Genomic DNA, 24,270 nt, shown 5'->3' on the forward strand with positions numbered 1-24,270 from the left:
GTGTGTGTGTGTGTGTGTGTGTGTGTGTGTGTGTGTGTGTGTGTGTCGTGTTGTACAACAGGAATGTTCCTCATTGAGCAACTGAATGGGCCCGACTTAGCCGCCACACAAAAGACGGAATGACCCACGCAGTAATAAAGCCTGTTTGTGTGTGTGTGTGTGTGTGTGTGCGCGCGTACCCAGGCTGCTCTCCACTTTATACTTGTGTTATGTTGTTTGTTGTTTTTGAGATTTTTCAGTTGATTTTGAGCCGATTGCGAGTATTAATTGCCTTTCTTTAAGGTACATTTCTGTCAATCAACACAGTCCCTCAACATCTCTCTACAAATAAACAATGAATGGAGTCTTAACGGATGTGATGCTCTGTCGTTCATTCACCGTCTTTCGCTGATGTCAGTCTGAGAGCAGATTGTCAGAATTATTGGACCTCATGCAAGAACATTCTTCGTATTCTTGGCTTTACTTTCTCTTACTTCTTTTTCGTACGATGGGCTTGTACGAGTGTGCCGTTGCTATTGTTAGACTATATGAATACAATTAGAAGTATATAATCCTATAATTCAAATTGAAGAGACAAACAGGATAATTTCAACATAATTATGAAGTGTAATTTATATACACGGTGTTTTCATTCTCAAAATTTCGACAAAGTAAGAAATTCTAATCCAGTGGTGAAAAACTTAACAACAGGTCTGGCCCAGAAGAGAAGAGGAAATTCAAAATAGGAGAACATTGGGGAATAAGGAGAGTTTTGTACAAACTACTTCAGAACAATCTGTTCCTACGAGTGGTTCTCGCACGAGGCCCATTGTTCCAATTAGAAAATGTAAAGGTGCATTATGACACTAAGCTGTACATTGACACTTTCAGAAGGAATTGGATGCCTTACTGAGCTGCAAAATCATTAAGTGTGCATGTGTTTGTCCTGCAGGTAAAGGTGATGGCTTTGAGAGATGCGTGTCGGAGGCGGAGCTTCTGCTGGACCAGTCAGTGCGTCTGGAGCAGGCCGGCGAGGTTGCTTCCGTGCTGTCGGCTGTCAACGAAGCCGTCTGTAAGCTCCTCCTACTCCCCCCTTGCCACACATGCAGACACATTCAGTACCTCAGACCAAATAAACACTGTGAAAGAGGTCACCACACCCCCTGCCCACCAACCCTCTGCTTTGTTGCTCATGTCAACCAGAGCCAGCACAGTGGCCTGCTGATGACTGCCTGACATCAGCCAATGAGATTCCAATGTATTTGTGTCTCACTGAGGATTGCGCGCACACGCACACTTACACACACACACACACACACACACACACACACACACACAGCCCTGTTGGTGTTGTTTCTGCAGCACGACACACAAAAACCTGACAGCTGGTTAAAACAACGAAAACATGAAGAAATACAAAACTATGCTGAGACATTAACAGACAGATTGAAAAACATCAAATATTAGAAATCTAAGGGATCAAAAATAAAGACGAGATGAAGTTCTGTGAGTTGAGCTTTAGACGATCTTGATTCATCCATCTTGCCCGTCAGATCCACAACTTCACTTTACCAAGTTAATCTCTGGGAACACGGAGACATCATTAACTAGAAGTCCAGTGAGCAGTCGTACAGTTAGATCAACAAACTTCCACCTGCACAGCTGACCAATCTTTTATGAAGAAAAATTGCTGAATTTTTGGACACGGCCCCCCAATTGTGACGACTGAATGAAGGGGTTTCCAAAGCTGTTTAACCATTCAACAAGCAGTTCTGATTCTGCTCTGTATTACTGGTGCAACACGCTGGGTGAAGGCTGGCCGACACTAAAAGATTTTTCAAATCTTAACATATGTTGAAAATGTGAGAGACCCCACATATAACAACATGTAATGATACAGTTAACTGTTTTGTTCCTATAGTGTGTAGAGAGTATCGCGTTCCCCCCTCACAGCAGGATATCGGATCTTAAATATTGAACATGTTTAATATTGAGGATTGACTTCAGTGTAGATCGAGAGACGTTAAAAACACTCTTTAGAAATCTTTAGAACCATCAGAACATCATTGTCAGAAGGGGGAATCAGGGCCCAACGTCGGTTTGATTCTCGTGTAGCGTTTGAGTTCATTTTGGCCGACATGTTTCTTTATAATTTTGTTAATTTAACATTTTGTCTAAATGTAATTTCACCATTTCATCATTGAGAACCAAACCTGAGTCATTGATCTTTCTCATGCCCACCATACACACACACACACACACACACACACACACACACACACAGTCATCATGTCTAATATTTGATTTTCTGTCAGGTGTATATTTGCTTTTTAAGATTTTTGCATGAAATCATCACAAGTTATTTTCGACATCTTTCTTTTGTTTCCTCATTTATTCTTTCTTCTCTTTGTTTTTTTGTTTTTTTCTGTTTTGTATGTTCTGTTGACATGTTACCCAGCTGCAGCCAGACTGCAGCTGGTGGCAGCTGAGGGCGGAGCTAGTAGTCACAGCCGGCTGCAGCGCTGCATGAGGAGAGCCCGCAGCCTGCAGCAACGCATGCAACTCCAGCAGCAGCAGGACTCAGAGGCAATCAGACAGCAACCGCAGCAGCAACAGGAGGAGGGGCAGCAGCTGCAGGAACAGCCCAGGTACCACCTGTAGTCTGCTCAGCCAATCAGGAGTAGCATTAGCGCTCTGCAGCGTCACGTGTATAAAATATAAAATTCGTTCTCTGTTTTACAAACTGGTAAAGCATCCAAACAACGCTCATTTATAATGACATTTTAGAGATGCACTTATTAGCTTTCTTTCGGAGACTGAGATGATGGATTTCAACCTCATGTCTGTGTGTATCCATCCGCCCTGTACTCTAGTGCAGTGCCTCCTACTATAGTGCAGGTTACCACCTACGATTGGTGAGCACAGGTTCTGGTCTCAAAGTGGACTTGCAGTCTAGGGTGGCAGGAGCTGAATGTTCTTCTTCTGAAGAAGAACATACACCTGAGAGTCAGCGAGAGCAGAGGTACCACAGAGTTCTGGTTTTCGTCTCTGCCCAAGACTTCATGAAGCTTAACCCAGCCAGTGCAACAACTGTAATGAGACATATTCAAGAAGACTGATGCAATCTGACTGCAGCCAATCCCATTGAGCGTTCAGATGACACCTCAGATCGTCACGTTGTGGATGTTGTGGGAAAAAACACCAGCAATATGCAAAACTGAGTCAAAGGAATTAAACACCAAAGACGCACCTAATTAGTTTGATTTTAAATAGTGTAAAGTTTATTTGTAAGTGTTAATTATTTATGGTAATTAGTTAAAGTACTTTTATTGGACCTGGAACTTGTTCTTGGCTTTAAAGCCAATGCTTTATCTATTTATTTAAATGCTTTATCTTGTCATGTTAGTAAATAGGAGACTACAGCTGTGCAATCGTCTTTGCTGATGCATATTTTTGAAAAGGTGTGTCACTAAAAAGGAGCGGATACTATCACTACCTCAACCGGCATCAGCCCAAACTGACCAATCACAAATCTTTTTGTCTCCAGGTGGTATCTCTGTAGACACAATGTGAAGTTAGCTGTGGTGTATTCACGCATACCGACTGAAGCTACGCAGTAATGACATACAACCCCTTTTAAGATAATGAAATCAGCAGCATTCAGTATGGTGTTCTTTTTTCTATTCTGGTCCAACATTTTTAAGTTGTGACTGTAATGAACACTGCAGCCTGCAGGGGGCACTAGCAAGAAATAGAGTTGTTGTCGTGACCACTAGCTCATGTGAGTGTGAGCCATGGTGAGAGATTGTCGACACTCTCCAGGAAACAACCTCCGAAACACACACTGACACACACAACGAGCCCGAGCTCTCGAATGAAACCATCTGTTCCAAACACACTGCAGGCCAACACTTCCTCACCCGCCTCTCTCTCGCTCTCTCTCTCTCTCTCTCTCTGCAGTGAAAAGCCTCTCTCGCTCCAAATACTTTTGACAGAGAGACATGGCGTCCAGTCAGCTGCCAGTCAGGACCAACAGGCCCCGCCTCTCTCTCCCTGCCTTGTTAAGCCCCTCCCTCCCAAAACAAACTCAGTGTCTGACACCGCCTCCAGCGCCGGGGCCCCTACAGGTATACCCAGAGACAACAGCAGGACCGGAGACCCCTGCTTTCTCTTTGGGAAACCCCTCACCAACACCAAGTCCCTCCCTGCCCTGTGCGTGGACACCTGGGAGCAGAGCCCCCTGGGAGACTTGGCTCCACCCCCTCCATCTGAGGAGGCAGAGCATCCTGCCCAGTGGACCAGAACGTCCCCTGTCTCCATCCCAGCACAGGCCCTGCCCCCACCCAGGCCATATTCTCAAACCCCTTCACCTGTTGACACCAATGACAGGTGTCATCTGATGATGGAGGAGGCGCCTAATTCCACCCGACATCCACAGACCACGCCCCCTACCGCTAGCCCCAGGGTTGCCCCACTGCCATCGTCCTACCCAGTCAGGAACTGGTCCTGCTTACACCTGGACCCACGTGATGTTGTCGATTCTCCCGTTGACCCCCCAATCAGCTCCCCTCTTTACTCAACCCCAGACTCCCCTTCCAATGCCCTCCCTCCGCCGGCTGTGAGCTGGCCCGGCCCGCCCTCCTCTCCGCCCCCCAGTCAGGACTACAGAGCAGCCCTGCCTGTGGAGCGCTGGGCGGAAAACGTCAACAGATACTACGGCTCCCAGAATGCAACAGGAGGGGGAGAGGCGGTGCGTAGTGAGGAACTCTCGGAGCTCTCGGAGCTGGACTCTCTGTACCAGGCCAGTCTGCTGGCTCCCAGCATGCACCGGGGCAGTCGTGGAGTCAGTCCTCAACCAACCAACAACAAACCAGGTAGTTACTGCAGAAATACGTTAAGTTCAGCTCAGGCATCCAAACCTCCAGCAACAGGGGTTCATATTTTATATATTATGTTTTAAAGTAATATCTCAAGTTAACTTGATGTTCCTAATTGATGCTAAGCTATCGTCAAAAAAACTCAATACTAATAAAAGCAGGGGGATGATTTGTCAGGATTATTTCCCTGTGAGATCTGCAGCTACAGACTAAAGAAAAAAGTAATTCAGTGGTGGTGTCGCACTGCTAGAACACTTTTACTGTTAGTGCTGCATCCACTGTAGATAATAACATGTGTGTGTGTGTGTGTGTGTGCGTCTTAGGTGTGAGGAGAATGCTGTCAGGATCTGGACGGTCCAAAACACCAACGGCTGAGCTCGAGAAATACGCCTACAGAACACCCGTCACAACTCATAAGGTACAACTGACTGAGTGTGTGTGTGTGTGTGTGTGTGTGTGTGTGTGTGTGTGTGTGTCTGTGTGTGTGTGTGTATGGCAGTTTTACGACTGCTCCATTATCGCAGTTTCTTTTATTAATGTCTTAACATGCCTCTCTATGGTCTCGTTAGGGATTTGTGACTTAAGTCTAATTACATTTTAGGTCTTGCCGTTTTGTCGTTTTTCTTTCAAAGAGCAACGATAAACAAAAGGGAAACAAAACACACACTTACCAGACCTCGTAGCCCGCTGATCTGTGCTGCAGGCTAAAGGTTCCAGGCTACATCAGCTTCTGAAGCACACTCTGCTTTATGGCCTATTTTACTCTGAATGGGACCATGATTTACTAAATGAACGTCATGCTGTATTTAAGAAGACTTGAAACTAGAGATTGAGACAATAAACTCGGGTAGAATGTTAACTGAGGTAAATAAGTGAGGAGTAGAGTCATTGTTTTCATAGACTTCCATCAAATCTGACTTATTTTTGCAACTAGAGGAGTCTCCCCCTGTTGGCCATGAGAAACATGGAAGTTTAAGGTACTTATGCATTGGCTTCACTTTTCAAACCCGAAGGTTAACGCCTGACTGTAACACACCGCAATGTCCAACTGAACTGTGGGTAGTTGAGTTGCATTGTCGATAATGTAGGAGGAAGGTTCTGACGAGGAAGAAGAATGAATGGGGTTTAATTTTGTCGGTACTTATTTTCTGCTTTTTGGTTGTAATTGTTTATGGATGAATAAAATGAAGCCTTGATACCAGGAGGAAAATAATTATCTTGATAAAGTGAAGTTTGTAAAAATGTTATTCCCCGCTGCCCGCTTACCTCTGTGCAGTTGCCGTCAGGTGAAGATGAGAGCTACAGCGCAGCTAACCTTCGACGCATCGCCCGCAGCCTAAGTGGAAGCGGCATCGGGTCACGACCCCAAAACCTCAGCCCCTCCGACAGCTGTGTAAGTTACACACACAAACACACACTGTCGACTGATTTTCATTTAACATCCTGCTGCAGTGTTTGTACGATGTAACTGCAGCCTGGTTCATTTTCTGAGCAGCAAAACACATGTTAGACACTTAAAAAGGACCACTTATATACATTTGTCCACAGCAGTACATTGTTTTGTACAACTGCAAGTAGTGCTAAATGCTAAATATCAATCCGCCTGTCTACTGCTGGATTGCTGTACATGTTCATAAATGCCTCTACAGCAGTAAAACGCTTCTGTGTGAAACCCTGTGAACATATAAAACTCTGTACAGCAGCAGCCTCTGCTGCTCTACAGAACCTCTTTCTCTCAGACTGCCTCTTCTCAGTTGCCGCTGGCGTTCAGCCATCTTGTATTCAGCCCTCAGGAATCGCCTCGGGCCAGCGCATTAAAGATTGATCACTGATTTAGTTTTCCATTAAGCTTTTAACCTTGGCACTCGCTGCGAGGCGAAGCCGGCCAGATCTGAACCGACAACTGAGGTTTGACTCCAGATATCCAACTGTCAAATCCTCCGTCTGTGGGAGAAATCCTGATGTTTCACTTCAGCCGGAGGATTTTATTCCTCGGTGTTGGAGGGTCGATTGTATCTGTTAAAGGCCCACTGCAACATTGAACTCACATGGGGGGAGTATTAAACTAAAAACAAGGTGAACTCTGACCTGCAGTCAGTGAGCCTCATAAATGATTTAACCGCTGACATGAAGAAAAATCGGCTCTGTTTCTTTAATGCAGTTCTGAGCAGTTGAACGGAATTAAAGCCCTCACTTATCACCATTTACTGCTGATGCCACACAAATTGACCCGTCAGTTATCCGTCAGACCTGCTTTATAGTAACACCTTTACTGTTCTGGTTCACTCCAACCGCTCTCATTGCGCTGTGTTCTGAGAATTAAACAATAAAAAGCCAAAACAAAGGGGACAAATCAGTTATTGCAGGTTTGAAGTAAAAGAACTCCTCCTCACCTTTTTTCCATTTCTCAATAAAGAAACTTGCATCTTCGAGATACAAGGTTTTCACAGGTGTCTGGATTTTATTTTGTGCCATTTTTCACAGTTTTTCCCCATCATGTTAACTTGTTTACATTTTTTATTCCCTCCTCTATTTTTGTTAATTCCCCACCATCTTATTATTTACTTCTCTCCATCCTTTTGACGTCTGTTTTCACTTCTCATTCTATGTATTTTTTTCTTTTCTTCTTTTGTTTTATCGTCCTCCTTCTCGTCATCATCTTTATACCCTTTTATTTCTTACCTCATTTCTTACCTTCCTTTTTCCATGTTTTACTCCTCCATCTTTCTCCATCACATCTCCTCCTTATTATTCCTTTTCCCATTCTTTATTCTTCCTCCATCATCATTTTCTTTTATCATCTCTTTTTTTCCATCCTCTTTGCCCTGAAGGAGCCCCCCGTGCCCAGGCCCCCCCTCAGACACTCTTCCTCTTCCTCTTCCTCCTCCCTCCTCCGTCGCCCAAGCGCCTCCTCCCTGCATGTCCCCTCCTCCTCCCCCTCCTTCACTACAGACCCCTCCTACCATCACCACCACCACCTCCTCCAACACCACCAACCCCGACACCACGGCCCCCCAGCTCCTGCACCTCCTCCACAGCACCCTCCCATGCAGACATCACGGCCCCCGAACTCGGGCCTCTCCTCCTGGGGACACTCAGGTAACATACTGGCCCTTCACCTCCACCTCCACTCTCCACCAGCACCACCCAAACCACAACAACCACCAAATACATGTTGTTCAAACGTTTGAAATTCCCCAAGCATTAAAACATCAATTCACTGACGTATCTAATGTAACTTTATTTACTTAGTGACCGCAACACCTTTCATTACCTCTGTACTGGCTGAGGATGGACTGTGTCACTGTCAACGTTTTGTTAACAAAACTGATTTTCTGCATTGTGTTTTAAATTGCATTTCCTCCTCCTCCTCCTCCTCCTCCTCCTCCTCAGGAGCTGGACCGAGCCTCCAGCAGCAGTTTCTGGTTGTGTCTGACAGGCATCCGGCTGTCTCAGGTCAAAGCCTCCACAGCATCGCGTTGAGTTACGGCACTTTGCCCCGGGCTCCTCGCCGAGCGCCTCCTCCCTCCTCCTCCACCACCGCCTCCCTCACGAGACCCAGAGCCGGCTCCGGTCCTGCCCCCCCGCCGCCAGGTCCACAGAGTCTCTACGCCACCCTTTCCCACCCTCGCCGTTCTGCCAACACCACCACTAACGGTCACTACCGGCAGCCATCGCTGCCCAGTAATGTCAACGGATCCACCCGTTACGCTCCACACCACCTCAGGGGCCCGGGGGAGGCCCCCGCCCAGCCGCTCCGCCTGGACGTGCCCCCTGAGACCGACTGGCGTCGTGATGCCGACTACAGGACTGTCAGCTCCACCTGGGACCCCCGCGCCTCCCGCCACCACCAGCCCCTCCAGCGGACCGACTCCCACCAGCCTCCCCGGCCCCGCAGGGACCCCCAGCTCTGCTCCCTCTGCCAGCAACTTCCTGCTGAGCTCCCACGCCCCTACTGTCAGTCCTGTGGCGCATATGTGGCTCGATTCCGCCAGGTCAGCTGATCACGTCCAGGCCCGCCCCCCGAGAGTTCTGTTCCAAATATATCCATCAAGATGAAGATTGTTTTTTTTTGTATTTAAAATGTTTCTTTAAATCCAATGCTGCCCATAATCCTGTCATCACCTTGGTGGATATCTCACTTTGGAATAAAACTGGTTCTCTTGGTCTGCAGCATCATCTGGGGAAACAAACCGATCGTCACTAAGACCTTTTCACAACAGTCTCCGGTATAGTTTCTTCTCTCCTGTATCTGTTTCCCCCCCGAGAAGCAACTAATTCACACCAATTCAACCGTTATCCTCCATGTTTTGTTCCCGGCCCGTCTCGCCCAGTCCTACCTAGTCTGGACGCCCACCACAAGGCCACAAAATCAAACATGAATCACACAGACGGATTTCCTGTTTCCAATCTATGAATGTCTGCTGGATTTAAGCACATATTAGATTTGTAATCCAGAGAAAGCACCGTGATGCATACCAGGACCACGAGAAGAAGGCTGACTGATGATGATGATGATGATGATGAAGGACAGAACTGAAAGAACAGCAGTGTGATCATGAAGACATTGCTGCTAACATACTGTCTGTTAAAACTGATAACGGTTTGATCAAAATATGAGGAAAAACTTGCATCAATAATCAATAACTAGTTAGAGTTGTTAGTCTTCATCTGCTGGGTGTCAGGTTGATGATACACGTGAGCAGCATGTTTATTTAATGGTAAGAAGAAAAAACACCTGAGAGCAGTTGAGTTTTTTAGTTGAAAAAATAATGGTTTAATAATCCAAAACTATTTTGATAATTGATTAACCATTTAAGTTACTTTCCAAGTCAAAATACCAAAACAACTCGTCATTCCAGGTTCTAAAATGTGAGAGTTTGCTGCTTCTTTTGGTCTTACATGATAATAACTTAAATATCTTTTCTTTTGGCCAACCGGCCGTCCAGAACTACTTTTAATACTTATTAACTCATAATTTAGTGACTCTGAAATCTGCACTACACACTCTTCAAGTTATGTGGATCTCATTTCAGTTTCTATTTCAAATGTGCCAAAACATTTATTTTGAAAGGTTATAAGCATGTTGCAGATGTGGCATTACTTTTTTTTTTAACTGATTACATTTCTTTGCATTCATCACAAGAAAATCGTGATAAATGCTTCAGAACAAATAATTCCCAACATTCACTTTGACGAAGTGTTGAGTGTTTGTTGATTTCAGTTTATGCAGAGCTGCAACTTATAAAACACTTTCGTTATTGATTTAATTATTTTCCCAATTAATCGGTTAATTAGTTTAGTCTATAAAATCACAGAGGATGGAGAAAGCTGGCAGATATTCACATCAGTGGAGCTGGAACGAGGGGATTTTGTTGTGATAAAAATTACCAAAAAAAAACGATGACGCGATTATCAAATTGCTGCCACTTGGTTTTTCTGATTGATGTCGTGAAATTGTAGATACTCAGCTAATCATTTGAGCTTTAGTGACTCTGACACCTGGTGGGAGAATAACAGTTTGAGATAGTTCAGTTGAAGATCGATGTGTCTGTTTTCTGATCTTCGATGCAGCCGAACAGACGTTTAGTTTTAAATGAAGGACATTGAGGCACTAAAAGGAAGCGCTTGTGTCTCAGAATATAAATCTACTTATTACTCTATTTATTTTTGTAGGCTTGTCAGACTGAGTTGTGCATAGATGAAACTATTCTACCTGAATATACTCTATTACTATAGTCTAATTTTCTAAAGGTAGTTAGTCGCCTTGTTTGGGATGTGGAGCCTTCTTATACTGTACACAAGGCTGTTAGTGATTAATAACTAAAGCTTTTATTTTGACAGCTAATATTTAGCATGATGTTTTATTATAGCCTTGAGAGACTTTGGTGTACATTTACTGTCACAACAATATATGCAGATCTTTCTTAGCGCAGCAACTCAACTGCATTTAACCCTAAAAACTATTTAGTGCACTTCAGAAGTGTTGAAGATAGATTTATTTCATGTGCTTGTTGCTGGTTTCTGTCGACAGTCTCCCGTTGTTGAGGGAGATGCTCTGCGTTTACGTTCACGGGCTTGTTTTTGTACTGATGTCTTTATATCGGTTTAATAGATTCATGAAGGAACACCTTTAAACGAGAATGCTGTTTTAATAACTTCTGCAGAGCTGATATGTCCTACTGCCAAGAACTCAGAGGCTGCTCCAGCTCGTCCGGTGCTCCAGCTGAGCGGAAAATACACAGAAAGTGGAGTCAAACATTCATTGTGAATCATTTCACCTGAAGACATTGGTAGTTATAGTTTAAAAATAACAAAGAACTAAATATTAACTCAGTTATTCCTGATTTATTGATTCTCCATCGCTGAAGCCACAACGTCGCTCTGAACTCTCCTCTGTATTTAGACTGACAGGATGTCTACGTTACAGAATATACATTTTAATTGAATTGAATTAGAGTTCAGACCAGTCCTGAGTTCATAATGATAGTGATGAAGTTATTTTTTCACCATGTCAAAGTTGACGGGCTGTTTGTTTTTGCTTTGCCAGATTTTATTTTGTTGATTTTTGGTATATTTTTTATGCTTATTTTTCTACATTGTAGACTTAACAGAGATGATACGATGATTAAAATGTTTAAAGGAAAAGTGTCTGATTTATTTCAGGAGGAAATCATCAGCTGTTGAAGCTGCTGAGTCACAATTTACACATCAAACACCTGAAACTAATTATAATAATTAGAAAGCTATTTTCCAAACACAGCTTGGCAGCAGGTGCCTCAGTGTTTCCTCCACATGTTGAATCAGTGTTTATGGAAGAAGTATTCAGATGTTTTTACTTCAGTCAAAGTAGTTTTACCACAGCGTAGAAATACTCTGATACAAGTAAAAGTCCAAATCTTACCCCCAGACTTATGTTGGCATACTATCCCATGACCTTTTGACCTTTTTCATGACAAACTTTACAACGTACTATACATTATTTTCATTTCACTTTTTTTGACATAGTATACTACGTTTTTGCGACTTTTAACGTACTATACTATGTTTTTCGACATACTGTTCAATTACTTTTTACAACTTTTTCGACATGCTATACTGTGACTTTTGTACGACTTTTTTTTCAAACATGCTATACTATGGCTTTTTTCATATTTTACATTACTTTGTATCATGGACAATACAGCAACTTCTGTAGATAAAACATTTTTATTAAGTTACACACTGACAGTTTAGATAAGAATGTTCTATCATCTGACTTTTCTATAAACACATTCATGACTTTGTTTACACCAACAGACGGCTCAGCTGTTCCTTTATATAAATATATATATAACATATACTGCTCTGTGTTTTTACCTTACTATATTGGTACTTTACAAACATTACACATACAGGTGACTTTAGATACAAACGTCTTTATGTAAAATAAAAAAATTCCCTTAAAAGACAGACAATGTGATGACTTTTACAGACATGTTTAACTTTTCTCCTCCGCCTCAGAGAGAAACTGTCGGCAGCAGCTGATCTGTGGTCAGATGTGTTTCTGAAGATGAGCAGAGGAAGCTGAAGAATAATTAGGACTCAGGTTAAAGTGACACTGTAGGGTCAACAGCACGTGAGAGTCAAGTGTAACAGTAAGCAGACCAACCAGATAAATCAAACACTTCTGACTTATATTAAAGCGTTTTGTCATTGAGTTTTTGACATTAAGTAATGTCATTGTTTTGGGGCTTGAGTCAGGATGTGGTTAGCCTAGCTTAGGATAAACACTGCAAGCAGGGGCAAACACCGAGCCAGGCCAGCTGTTTTCTATGTGCTTCTAGTCTTTATGCAAAGATAAGCAAAAAAAACTGCCTGACTCCAGCTCTGTACTGAACACAAAGACACCGAAACAAACAGTTCGAAGCTTTGCTTGAAGTAAGTGGCAATGGGAGCGAGTCGGAAGACACAAACGAGGAAACTGAGAACATGCAGTTGAATCTCAGTTTAATTGTTTCTTTGAATTTCTTTCAGACCTTTCCTAGTTTGACAAGTTGGAGGTATGGCTATCAAGATTTCAGCCTGCAGATTCATCAGAGCTGAGTGGTGGTTTAAGGGTTGAGGGTGCTTTGGAATAAACCTCCACTAACTGGAATATGTTTGAATATGTTTTAACTCCCAGAGTCTCTGATCAGTGTCTTTCCTCCATGCATCAGATGGTCCGGTGGAGCAGCAGTATGGTGAACACATTGTCCTCTGACTTCGCCCATACTGCTCCCTTCAGTTCCAGCCTCACCTCTTCCCCCTCCCTAAGCGGCAGGAGGCCCACATCGGTGACCGGCCCAGCAACTGTCACCTCCCGGCGGTGTAGAGACACTGGAGTTCCGCCTGAGCCCCTCCTCAGGACCACGTGGGTGGGGCCAGGCCTCAGGTCCAAGGTGAGGACGAACAGGTAGATCCCGTTCAGCGGAGCTGCGAAGGTGCCGGTGTCGGAGTAAAACTGACCCCGGTTCAGTGATGCTTCAAACGCGATGACGCTGTTCGAGATGCTCAAAGGAGATCCAGCCACAAGCAGCAGGGAGTCTCCCGATAGGCTGGGCGGGACAGAAGCAACACCTGGAGAGGAAAGGAGGGTCAGGAGTCTGTACAAGGTGGTCTCTTGATGAACCACAAGCAAAAACAAGAGGGAAAACCTCACTGAAAAAGTAAGAGAGGTTTAGGTGGAGAAACCAGTCTACACTCACCTGAGGTCTCCCTCCTGCTCCGATGGCTTCCTCCTCTTCCTGATCCTCCTCTCTTCTTCTCTTTCTTTCCGTCTTTGTTCTTCACCAGCTGCCACAGTTTGTCGAGCTCCAGCGTGGCGTCTGATCCCACCAACACGTCGGCGTTGCTGAAGACGTTCTTGAACACCCTCAGATGTTCCTCCAGCCCCCTCTTCAGCCACATCACCTCCACCTGCAGTTTAGACTCCACGTCACCGGGCGGCGCCTCCTTCTCAGCTGAAGCGTTACAGGATTTCTCCTCTAGCCGGAGCACCTTCAGCCTCAGTTCCTCCACTGTTTTCTCCAGATTCCACAGATCACTGCCGTCTCCTCCGTGCTGCGGACGCCTCCCCTCGGGGTGCAGGAGGAGCTGGCGCTCACGGGCTGGAACTTTACCGCTGTTCACCCTCATGTTTCCAGGGAGCCAGTCGTCAGAGAGAAGATGGGATGAGGAGGAGGAGGGCTGGTCAGCAGATGGCAGCTCCTCTCTATCCCCTGGGTAGAAGAAGGAGAAATAAATGAGTCCTAATTAACAAAAAGAGCTGGAGATGGTGTTTGCGACGCCTAATAAAGGCAAAACATTCCTTTAATCTGCAGCCTTTGATTTTATTTCTCCAGGATGTATAGCGTTGCAGGGGAAGTTGAGAATTTTTGTTATCATTTTGGTTGTGGAGTTGTAGTTTCTCCCCGCCGCCACTAGATGCTGCTACAAAGCTGTATTTGACTCACAGCTCAGACTAATTTAACACAATACTCACATAATGTACATTAAAATATGGTTGTGAAGAGACTAAATAAATGTTTTTATTAAAATATATTTATTCATATTCCTCATGTATGTAAATGTTTACTGACATTTTTCTTCACTCTTGTTTTGTAATTATAGTGTTTGTTACATGTTGGGAATAAACTGAAAACGCTCTGTATGCAGACTACAAACATCGCTGTTGTATGCCTCCGCCAAACAGTCAACTTTCAGGTTACATTCGTGTCTGTCCAAAAATCACTTCATAATTTTATTTTATTAGACATTTGTGTGACTTTGTCATAACCAGCATATCAATTCTTGAGTTTTAGGATGTTTTGCGAGGTCACAGTGACTTTTGACCACTAAAATCGAATCAGTTCATAATTGAGTCCAAGTGGACGATCTAGTCTCCAATAAATATTAAATCTCTGATAAATATCTCCAATAAATATTAAATCCCATAAATATTAAATCTGATAAATATCGCCGATAAATATTAAATCCTTCAAAAATTATTATAATGTCTATTTGTGAATTTGGCATTCATTTGCATGAGTAATAATTAATTTCATGTTAGTATAAAACATTTGGGTTTTATCAATACTAACTGCAATGACAGCATAACAGTTATATTATAGGTACATACAGTATGGAGTTAGTGTTTAGTCTGGATTCAGGACACAGCGACTGTTTCCTCTCTGTTGCATGTAGGTTTGTTGACACGACTGTCAGGACAAAGACTGTTAGCTCTTGATTTGTGATGTGTTAATTAAAGCCTCGTATTAATTCAGCTGAACTGTAGAACTCATTTTTACATACTGTTGATTTTGTCATCCATCATTTTTAGTGTAGTTGTGTTCAACATACAGACATACATATATATACATATGTTTTCAAATCTAAATCAAACCATTCAATGATTTAGTTGTGGGAGCAAATCACTAAATTGAGTGAGCGATGTACCAAATCACAGTGGTGGAAGATGTACTCTGATCTTTTACAAAGTATAAGTAGTATTACTAAAGTGTAGAAATACTCTGTTACAAGTAAAAGTCCTGCATTCAAAATTTAACTTAAGTAAAAAGTAAAAAGCATTCGCTTCAAAATATATTTAGAGTACCAAAAGAAAAAAATACATATTATACAGATATTATATACACAATATTATTATATTGTAATTATTAACACATTCATGTGATGATCACTGTCATGTTGCATCTGGTAAAGGTGGACCTCATTTTAATCATTTTATATACTGCTGGGTAGCTTTATCGATAATAACACTTCTACTACATCTATTTGATAACTTGAGTTCCTGTGTAGAGTCAGATTAGGAATACAAAATATAATCAACTAATAAAATCTGATTTGTTAAGTACAAGTACCTCTAAATTGTACTTGATTAAACGTACCACCAAAATTAAACTCTTTGTAAGTTTAATAGCTGAAGTACAAACTAAAGCTTCCTCCGGGTGGTTCCTACCTGGCGTGTTGCCCAGCAGGGAGGTGATGCTCAGGTTGTGTCCTCTCAGTTTCTCCTTCAGGAGCCTCAGCTGCTCCTTCAGAGATGGGATGGAGTGGGCCTGCTGGTCCTGGACGGGCCACTCCAGGAACTCCAGCACCTCCTCCCCCAGCAGCAGCTCCAGCACGTCGCTGTGTCGGATGGCGTCCATCAGCAGAGACTTGAAGGAGCCGGACAGGTGTTGCATCTCCACCACCACCTTCCTGTCCACCTCCTTCAGGCCCGAGACCTCGGCCAGAGCGACCATCACCGAGCTGCTCAGCCGGGTCAGGCTGTGATCCAGAGTCTTGGTCCTGTTGTGCTCTGAGACCAGAGACTCCTTCACCTGCAGGATGAGGGAGAGATGCTTAATTTCAATTAGTATTATTCTAGTATTATTGTTTTTAATTAGACATTAAATATAACTAGACATATTTAAGTAATGAAAACAAGGTTATGCTCTGCTCTGTCTTTGATAGGGGTGTAAGAATTTTATTTTCATACCTGCTGGAGGCCATATTGGAGTGTCTCCACTGCCGGCTCCCAGTCGCCTGCTCCGCCCCACTGCCACGCCCCCCCTTCGCTTTCCTCGTCCAGGGCTAGTCTATTCTCATTGGCCAGCTCCGTCACATTAGCCACGCCCCTCTCCAGTCGAGCAATGGCGGCCTTTAGCGCCTTGCAGTCGCAGCCTGTGGAGGAGTTGTGCTTGTAGAAGGCTTTGTACAAATAGTCCATGCCCACATCCATTTCATGCAGCCGCTTGCCCTGGTGGCTGAGGTTCCCCGCCAGCTCGCCCACCCGCCCTAACACGACCTCCCTCGCCGCCTCCACCTCCAGCCCCGTCTCCATGAACTGGATCTGACTGGTCCTGGCCGTCCGGTTGATGTGCTTCTCCAGCTCCTTCAAGTCTCGCCTCAGCTGCTCGACATCCCCTGAGTTCACCTCCACGTCCTCCATCAGGCCGTCCACCTGCACATCAACATGTGATGAGGAACTTATTTATTTATCTAACTCAGCTTTTAAACCTTTTCCTCATTTCTTTAGTAGCTTGTTTCGTTGACTCAAGAAAATACAATTTGTATCTTGAGCACATAATTATTAAATAATATAATCCATCTAATTTGAGCGAAAAATTTATCTAAATCTGTTTTTCAGGATGTTGGGGGCCTGTAATGATCCCCAGAGCATGAATACTGGTGAGTTTTGCCCCCACTCCCTTGGTAGAATTTCCATGTATTTCCCTAATCCCCCTCCTGCTCTCCAGAGGATGAACCCTTTAGATAGCAATGATCCCAAGATTGTTTTCTCTAGCACCACCCTTAGGACAAACTTTACATTTTTAGATCCAGTGCTGGGAAAGCATCAGGGTGTTATTTGTTTGTGAAACACGTTATAATCGTGACCATGTTGAACACTGCGATCTGCTGGGGGGCGCTATTCAACAGGACTCTGCACTGATTGATCATGGCTGACAGTGACTGTGAACAGAATTATGGGTAACGTAGATCCAGAGGGATTCGACCCACCTTCACTGTGTTGTTGACCACCATGTTGTCCAGCCGCTCGACGGCCTCCCAGAGTGCCGCGGTGTATGAGGGCTGCATCGGCGGGTGAGGGGTCAGCGGGGAGGGAGGAGGGGGAAGATCCTCCAACTGATCCTCAGTGGTCTGATCCTGGTCCTGGTCCAGCTTCAGCTCAGTTAGTGTGGCATTCATGGCCTGCAGGCTGACCTGGGATCAGAGACAGCAGTTACATGGCTGTGATGGTGTTTAATCATCAATACCAGTTTTTCTCTTTCATATTTTGAGGTTTTCTTGTCTGCTAACCAGACAAAGATAAGACCTTTTAAACATTTAATCTGTTTTAATTTCTCTGGAAACATTTGATTAAAATTGGATGAAGTAAACAAAGAATTCATTGGTTAAAAAAGCGACAGGGAGATTAATAAATATGAAATGAAAATAATTAGAGAATAAAGAATCCTCATTAGAGAGCTGTCCCCGTTGTCCACCGACCTGCAACATCTTCTGGTGGTGTTTCAGCTTCATGTCGATGTCCGTCTTGAAGCTGGTGAGGTTGTAATGTAGCATTGCATGCTGGGAGTGCAGCCTGATCTCCATGTCTGTCCACTGGCTCTCCATCTGCCTCCGGACCTCCCTGACATGCTGAAACACCTTATCCAGTTTGGCATCTAGGCGCTCCTCTGCTGCATCATCGAGTTCCGGTCTGTCCGGGGGCCCTGACTGCATCTCCACCTCCAGCTGACTGCTCTTCAGCTGGGCCACGTCACGGGCCAGGTCCCCTACCTGCCGACTCAGGTGCTCCAGTGAGCGGTTGAAGCCCTCCAGGACCGGCTGCAGCTGGGACATGACCAGGGCCATCATGTGGGGGACGGGGAGGACGGCAGGAGCGTCTGGGTATGGAAGGGAGTCAGCATCCACCTCCTCAACTGGAAAAAAAAGGATTATATGACAATTTAAAAAAAAAATTCATTTGAGGATAAAAACAATCCACTGCTCACAAAAGTTTTTTCAGTTAACATACTTATGAACAAATATATATTATGATAAAATATTGAATCACAACAATGCTGAATTGCCATATTTTAATATTTAGAGAAATCACCAGAATCATGCATACAGTTAGCATGGTAGCATGCTATGTTATCGTTCAAACTCTTGGTGTCGTAATACAGTGAACAGCAGAGCATAATATTAGGATTCATCCTCTGAGAAAATATGAACCAGACCTCCGGATTTTTGGCTGAGCTAAAATAAAAATACAACAACGAAATGCTTTTCATGCATCCGCCCACACTCACAAAAACACAAAGCTAATCTTAACAAAACAGAACACACACACTGTCTGGTTTTTCATGGCTCTCTGGGGACGGGCAGTTGGTTGACTTTGCTATAAAATGGAACCAGTTTAGTTTCCAAACTGGAATATAAACACAGTATAACCATCCGCCTGGAAAATGCTCCAGCGGGGAAACACAAACGCCTAAAACGGCGCAGAGGCCTCTGAAAAACACTGATGTTGACACACAGAAGAGCTGTCGGAGATTCAGTCAAAAAATGACACAAGCTGAGTTTCCAGCAGGAGAGATGATCAGAGATAAGATGAGTTTTCACAGTTTATTTCTGTTGGTTCAGTAGAGACCGACAGAGTGAAGCCAGAACACACACTGACCCCAGGACGCTGCCGGTCCTCCAGCTGGACCTCATTCATCGGAGGTCTGAGACACCTCGGGGCTCCGTGGATCCATTTCATCCTTTGTGTTGTTGTTATTTCTGGAGTTTGAAACAAACCCAACTGTGCTGCTTACATTTCCTGCTATTTATCTGTATCCTGATGATGTTTGAATCCAGAGCACCATCAATCTCCTCCCAGTGGACGATCCACCAGATTTCAATCACATCTACTGTTTCTTGTTAACTGAGGAACTGGCAGGTAAAAGCATGAAATCCTTTTAATCTTTAGCGGCATTCTGCTCGGTATCCTCCTCTTTACAACCACCAGCAGACAATAACTGTGACCAAAGCGAATAAAACGGTATGTCACGTTATAAAAAAAACAAGTTAAAATTGTTTTCTTTTGTCTCAATAGACGTGTTTCCAGCATCTGGGGGACAGATAACACAATGGAGACGAAATGGATCTTACTATCAATATATGACATAGATAATATAGAAATAAGAAAAGAAACCAATGAAGATTTTTATTCTTACTTAAGTGAAGGATCTGAGTACGTCTTGAAACTACTGTGGAAAAGGCCTGAAACAACGCTCAGCACTTCAAAAAGAACACACACAGCATTTGATGGGTTCAAGAAAAATATTATACTGTATACAGCATATTATGGAGCCCACAGAGCCAAAGTTGTCCCCTTCTCGCTCAGAAGAGTGAGCGAAGAGAATCAGTATTCATGGATTCAGCAGAATCCCAGAAGTCCTTCTGCTTACATAAGATCCTAAAACAGCCTACGACAAGCTTTAACCAAAAAAAGAGAGATGCCACACATCTTTCACAAGGCCCTGATGTAGTTTCAGCATCATGCTTGCATCATAACATGACCCGCCATAGGCTACACATAAGACATCTTCCATAAGGCCCTGACACCGGTGCCAAGAACAGTGTCTTCAGATAAGTTCTGTAATTTGACTGCGCACACACACACAGTGTTGTTTCTCTGTCGATGAGTCAGTATTTGCGTATTAGACAGCATGGGGTACGTTTGATACTTTTTTAAAAGTGAGGATATTTATATTTTTCCAGTCTTCACTTTTTCAAAGGGCTGTTTGAGGGTTCAGACTTCACGTCAGGTTTAGGTTCAGTTTAGGGTGGGGGGTTCAGGAATGTATCAATGTATCATGGCAATGAGGGTCCCCACAGGTATAGAAATACAAACATGAGTGTGTGTTTGCCTCGGGTCACTGCTGTCACTCTCCTCTGGAGACACAGTCCAGACACAACCACCTTAAACACACACACACACGCTTTCATCACAACCTGTTTTCAATACAACAGACCAAACTCAACCACATGCTGCAGGGTCCTGAGAGGTCTAAGGTCACAGTACAGTGAGGCCACGCTGCGACAGGAAGTTCCAGGTCACCTCCAGTTGAAATCCAACACACCCCTGTCCCCTGTAGATAGTGTTTCTATCTAATGATTGTGTGATTTACGGACCCGGAGACAAGTCGACTTCCTGTCCGGACAAAACGTCGTCTGTTACACAACTGTGGTTCTGTTTTCTTCTTCTGACGTTTTGTTGTAAATGTCAAAATGAAAAAGGTAAGGCGACACTTTAATGAGACACGTGGGGAACAGAGACAACACAGCCGCCAACTGAGCACAGGACGAGAAAACTGAAGAGAATAGAAACCTCAGTATTTATCACCGGGTTAGTCCGCCTCATGTTTAAATGTATTTCTGCTACAATTTGTTGAAATAAAGATGGTTTGTTTGAAGAATAGCCTCCAAGCTGGATTGATATTGATCAGTCCTCGCCTGCAGATCTACAATAATCGAATTCCTGAGTAATATTTAAAAATAGGTTGTGTGACTTCAGACAGAAGTGATTTAAAAAAAAAAAAAAAAAAAAATTGTATTTGTTCAAATATTTTACTTTTACAGGAGAAAAGGATTTGAGGATGAAGAATTACTGATGAGTTTGCATTTTTGCCCACCAAAAAATCTGCAGCTCATTATCTTGGATCAAAACTTTTGTGTGATACACATATTTTTAGACTCGGTGTGAATTACACTTCCAGAGGATGTCATCATCTCTGATATCCATTGTGAATAAACATCCATAAATCTGCTTAGAAATCATAGATGTTTTTTCTTATAACTGCAGAACTTGCCTGAGAATCATGATGTTTTTAGGCTTTCTTCAGTATCAATGTAATCCAGCGATAGTTGTCTGTACATGGCTGCACCGTAAACAGGACCTGCTAACAGGTAATTTGGCATATTTGATATACTTTATATTTCAACACACACACATTTAAGTGCATGATTGTCCTCCAATAAACATACATGCAGGGTTTTCCAAACAGTCCTGCCTGTAAGGAAGGAAATCAATCTAAAAAACTGACGTAGGATTTGAAGGGACTGGTGGAGCTGCAGAATGTTCCTTTAAGGATGATGTAATGCTGGCCGGTGGGAGGTTAAAGGTCAGACAGAACTGAGCACTGTGGGAACCTGAGAGCGAGGCCGATCCCCAAACAAGCTCCACACAGGGCGGAGGAAGTGTGTGTGTGTGTGTGTGTGTATGATGTAATGTACATGCTGGTCTGGTGACACAGGAGGTGTAATATAGTGTCATCGTATAGTCCACACACACAATGTATGGGAGACAGAAGAAAGAGAGGATGTCCTGTGGAGGAAGTGTATGCGCCTCTCCAGTGTGTGTGTGCGCGAGTGTATGTGCATGTGTGGGTGTGTGTGTATAGTTACCGGAGGTGTCATTGCAGAGGAATGGAGCTCAGTGTGTGTGTGTGTTGTAAGTCCCTAACTTTAAAGATGTTACACGTCACAGTTTAAGAGTCACATTTGATCAAAACTCACCAGGAAGGTGGGGTTCCTGCTGCCCGTGGTGCTGATGGTGCTGGTGGGGTTGATGGGGTTGATGGGGGTGATGGGGGTGATGGTCATACGTGGTTTGGTGTGGTGTGGGATGGGGGGGGTTGGGGTTGCGGTGGTGGTCCGTATCCAGGGCCGGGTGTGTGGTGTTGTGCTGGTTGTCCTGGTAGCCGGTGTCATACAGCTCCTGGTGGTCGTTCTGTTCGCTGTTCGGGTCGCCGCGCTGCTGGTTGAGCCGCTGCTTGAGCTGCTGCTGCAAACCTGAAACACACACAAAGGTGGATAGATGAAGAAAAGAACATTCTGATTCTACTCCACCACATGTCAAAGGTAAATATTGACTAAATATAGAAATAGTTAGCATCTGCTTTGAGTGTGTTTAAGTGACAGTTTAAAGGTGATTCACACCTGACGACATCCTGTTCACACAGTCATCAGATATGAAACAAACCACCACAAGAAAGCTAGAAGTTTAATTTGTTTTGATGTCAAATACCTGAACTGCTTCACCAACGTGCACTACAGTTACAATAAATATTGGCCCATATATGTGGTCTGGCAGTCTTAAAACCTGCAGCTCAATAAATATTGAATCATTAAGGAGGTTTATGTTGAATATCACATCCTGACCATGAATAAAACTAAACACAACCAATGATAAACAAGTTATCATACAATATAATGAACATGAGTTCAGAGGCAGCGGTGGATGTCCACAAACAGGTCTGGTTTCCACAAACTCAAACTTGTCAAAACCATCACGTCTCCTGTGAAATCGAAACATCTACTGACGTTTCCCACAAGATGAACCCTCCTGATTCAATGAAATAATAAATTCAGTATTGACAACGACTTACTTCTTATAATCCTTTGTACTTACTGTATTTATTATTCATGTTTTTTCATCACAACAGCAAAACTTCATTAAACTGAAATTAACTGAGAGAGAGCGAGATCAACAGGAAGTCAGGCAGACGGCTAGAGTGAGGCAGAGGGGAAACATGCTGATGTATTTGGGGATTTCTGAGTTCATTGTTCAAACTTTCAGTCAGAGCGACAGCAGGAACAAGGACCTCCATAGCAGTGACCTGCAGACAGCGTGGAGGGCACAAATACGCCATGCTGCCTCTGCAACACTGGAGATGAAACAAAAAGAGGAGGAAGTCCTGCAGAGTCATCAAATCTGTTTCCTTCAGCATTTTCAGCTCATCAGCTGAGACGAAAAACAGTTTTCCTTCAGACAAAGTGAAGACGTTCCCTCGGGCAAAGCAGATTTTAAAGATGTCTATAATCAATAATTTGATACTATAATAACGATGAAACAACAATGTGCTGTGTGTTGTGTGAGGGCTGAAAGTATTTGGACTTTTATTTGGACTAATATCTCCAGCCTCATCTTTTGAGCCTCATCAGTGAATGTTTTGCAGCATTGATCCAAACTGAAATATCTCAACACCTTTTGGATCGATGGCCATGAAAGCATGTACAAATATGGAGTATGTTAACGTTCACATTAGTATCCTGGTCTTGATCAAATCCAGGATATAATGTTTATATGGAACACGAGACACTTGGTCATACAGGTGCATCTGAATTCCTCAACATCTCCACTGAACCACTTATCAACCACTTATTTCTGAGAATGAACACAGTTTGGTCTTAAAAGAGTCCACCACTGATAGATCATCACAATCCTATAACCAGTATTAGTATCTAAGTACATTTACTCAAGTCTTGTGGTAGTGATGAACCTCCAGAGAAGCTTCATATCAGCTCTAAGTGAACGTGAATACATTAAAGAAACCTTGAAAAATGCAAATTACATGCGGAGACGACCAAAATGCAAAATAGCAATTTCTTACTTTTCCGTTCAGCACTTATATTGTAACCGTCACTTCAACTTTTAGTATTTCAACTTCAAACATAAAATTGTTTTCTTTCTCATCTTCAATTTTAGTTTTTTACAGCCACAAAAAGCCATTTTGACTCAACATGTAAAGTTATTAAAATGTTTTAACTGCAAACTTCAGCAGCATGTTTCTGTACTCTCTCGACGTACAGGAGGTGGACACAATAACAGAAACACATCTATTGTGTGAACAGGTTGTAAAAGTTGATTGTGATGACTCACCTCTGAGGTGTTTATATTTTAAGGTGTTCCTGTTATTGTGTCCAATCTGTTTCTGCTGGGCTGCAGTTCTGTTGATAATTTAATTATGTTGACTTCAGCTCGCAGGAAGTCGGTTCAATCGGAGGCGTGGTGGGAGCGGACTGTACCATTGGAGGTGTGTGTGTGTGTGTGTGTGTGTGTGTGTGTGTGTGTGTGTGTGTG

The 24,270-nt window shown here is 43.5% G+C and overlaps 2 protein-coding genes across 2 annotated transcripts in view; one reads left to right on the top strand and one right to left on the bottom strand.

Annotated features, from left to right (window-relative positions):
* The window catches only part of usp54a (ubiquitin specific peptidase 54a), a 43,636-nt gene extending 32,132 nt beyond the window's left edge, over window positions 1–11,504 (top strand). The window contains exons 15-21 of the mRNA XM_031874333.1: window positions 865–1,051; window positions 2,444–2,627; window positions 3,940–4,853; window positions 5,180–5,274; window positions 6,133–6,249; window positions 7,688–7,955; window positions 8,250–11,504. Of these exons, the coding sequence (XP_031730193.1) occupies window positions 865–1,051; window positions 2,444–2,627; window positions 3,940–4,853; window positions 5,180–5,274; window positions 6,133–6,249; window positions 7,688–7,955; window positions 8,250–8,860 (2,376 nt within the window). The 3' untranslated portion in view covers window positions 8,861–11,504. The remainder of the gene's footprint in view (window positions 1–864; window positions 1,052–2,443; window positions 2,628–3,939; window positions 4,854–5,179; window positions 5,275–6,132; window positions 6,250–7,687; window positions 7,956–8,249) is intronic.
* Window positions 10,698–24,270, bottom strand: part of mmrn2a (multimerin 2a) — a 31,179-nt gene continuing 17,606 nt past the window's right edge. The window contains exons 4-10 of the mRNA XM_031874344.1: window positions 21,924–22,305; window positions 17,865–18,298; window positions 17,376–17,579; window positions 16,354–16,818; window positions 15,832–16,195; window positions 13,583–14,095; window positions 10,698–13,454 (exon numbers count right to left, since the gene is read on the bottom strand). Coding sequence (XP_031730204.1) covers window positions 13,051–13,454; window positions 13,583–14,095; window positions 15,832–16,195; window positions 16,354–16,818; window positions 17,376–17,579; window positions 17,865–18,298; window positions 21,924–22,305 — 2,766 coding nt within the window. The 3' untranslated portion in view covers window positions 10,698–13,050. The remainder of the gene's footprint in view (window positions 13,455–13,582; window positions 14,096–15,831; window positions 16,196–16,353; window positions 16,819–17,375; window positions 17,580–17,864; window positions 18,299–21,923; window positions 22,306–24,270) is intronic.

The sequence above is a fragment of the Anarrhichthys ocellatus genome, unplaced genomic scaffold (genome assembly GCF_004355925.1).
Source record: "Anarrhichthys ocellatus isolate YVR2014 unplaced genomic scaffold, GSC_Weel_1.0 scaffold3, whole genome shotgun sequence".
Classification (NCBI taxonomy): Eukaryota; Metazoa; Chordata; class Actinopteri; order Perciformes; family Anarhichadidae; genus Anarrhichthys; species Anarrhichthys ocellatus.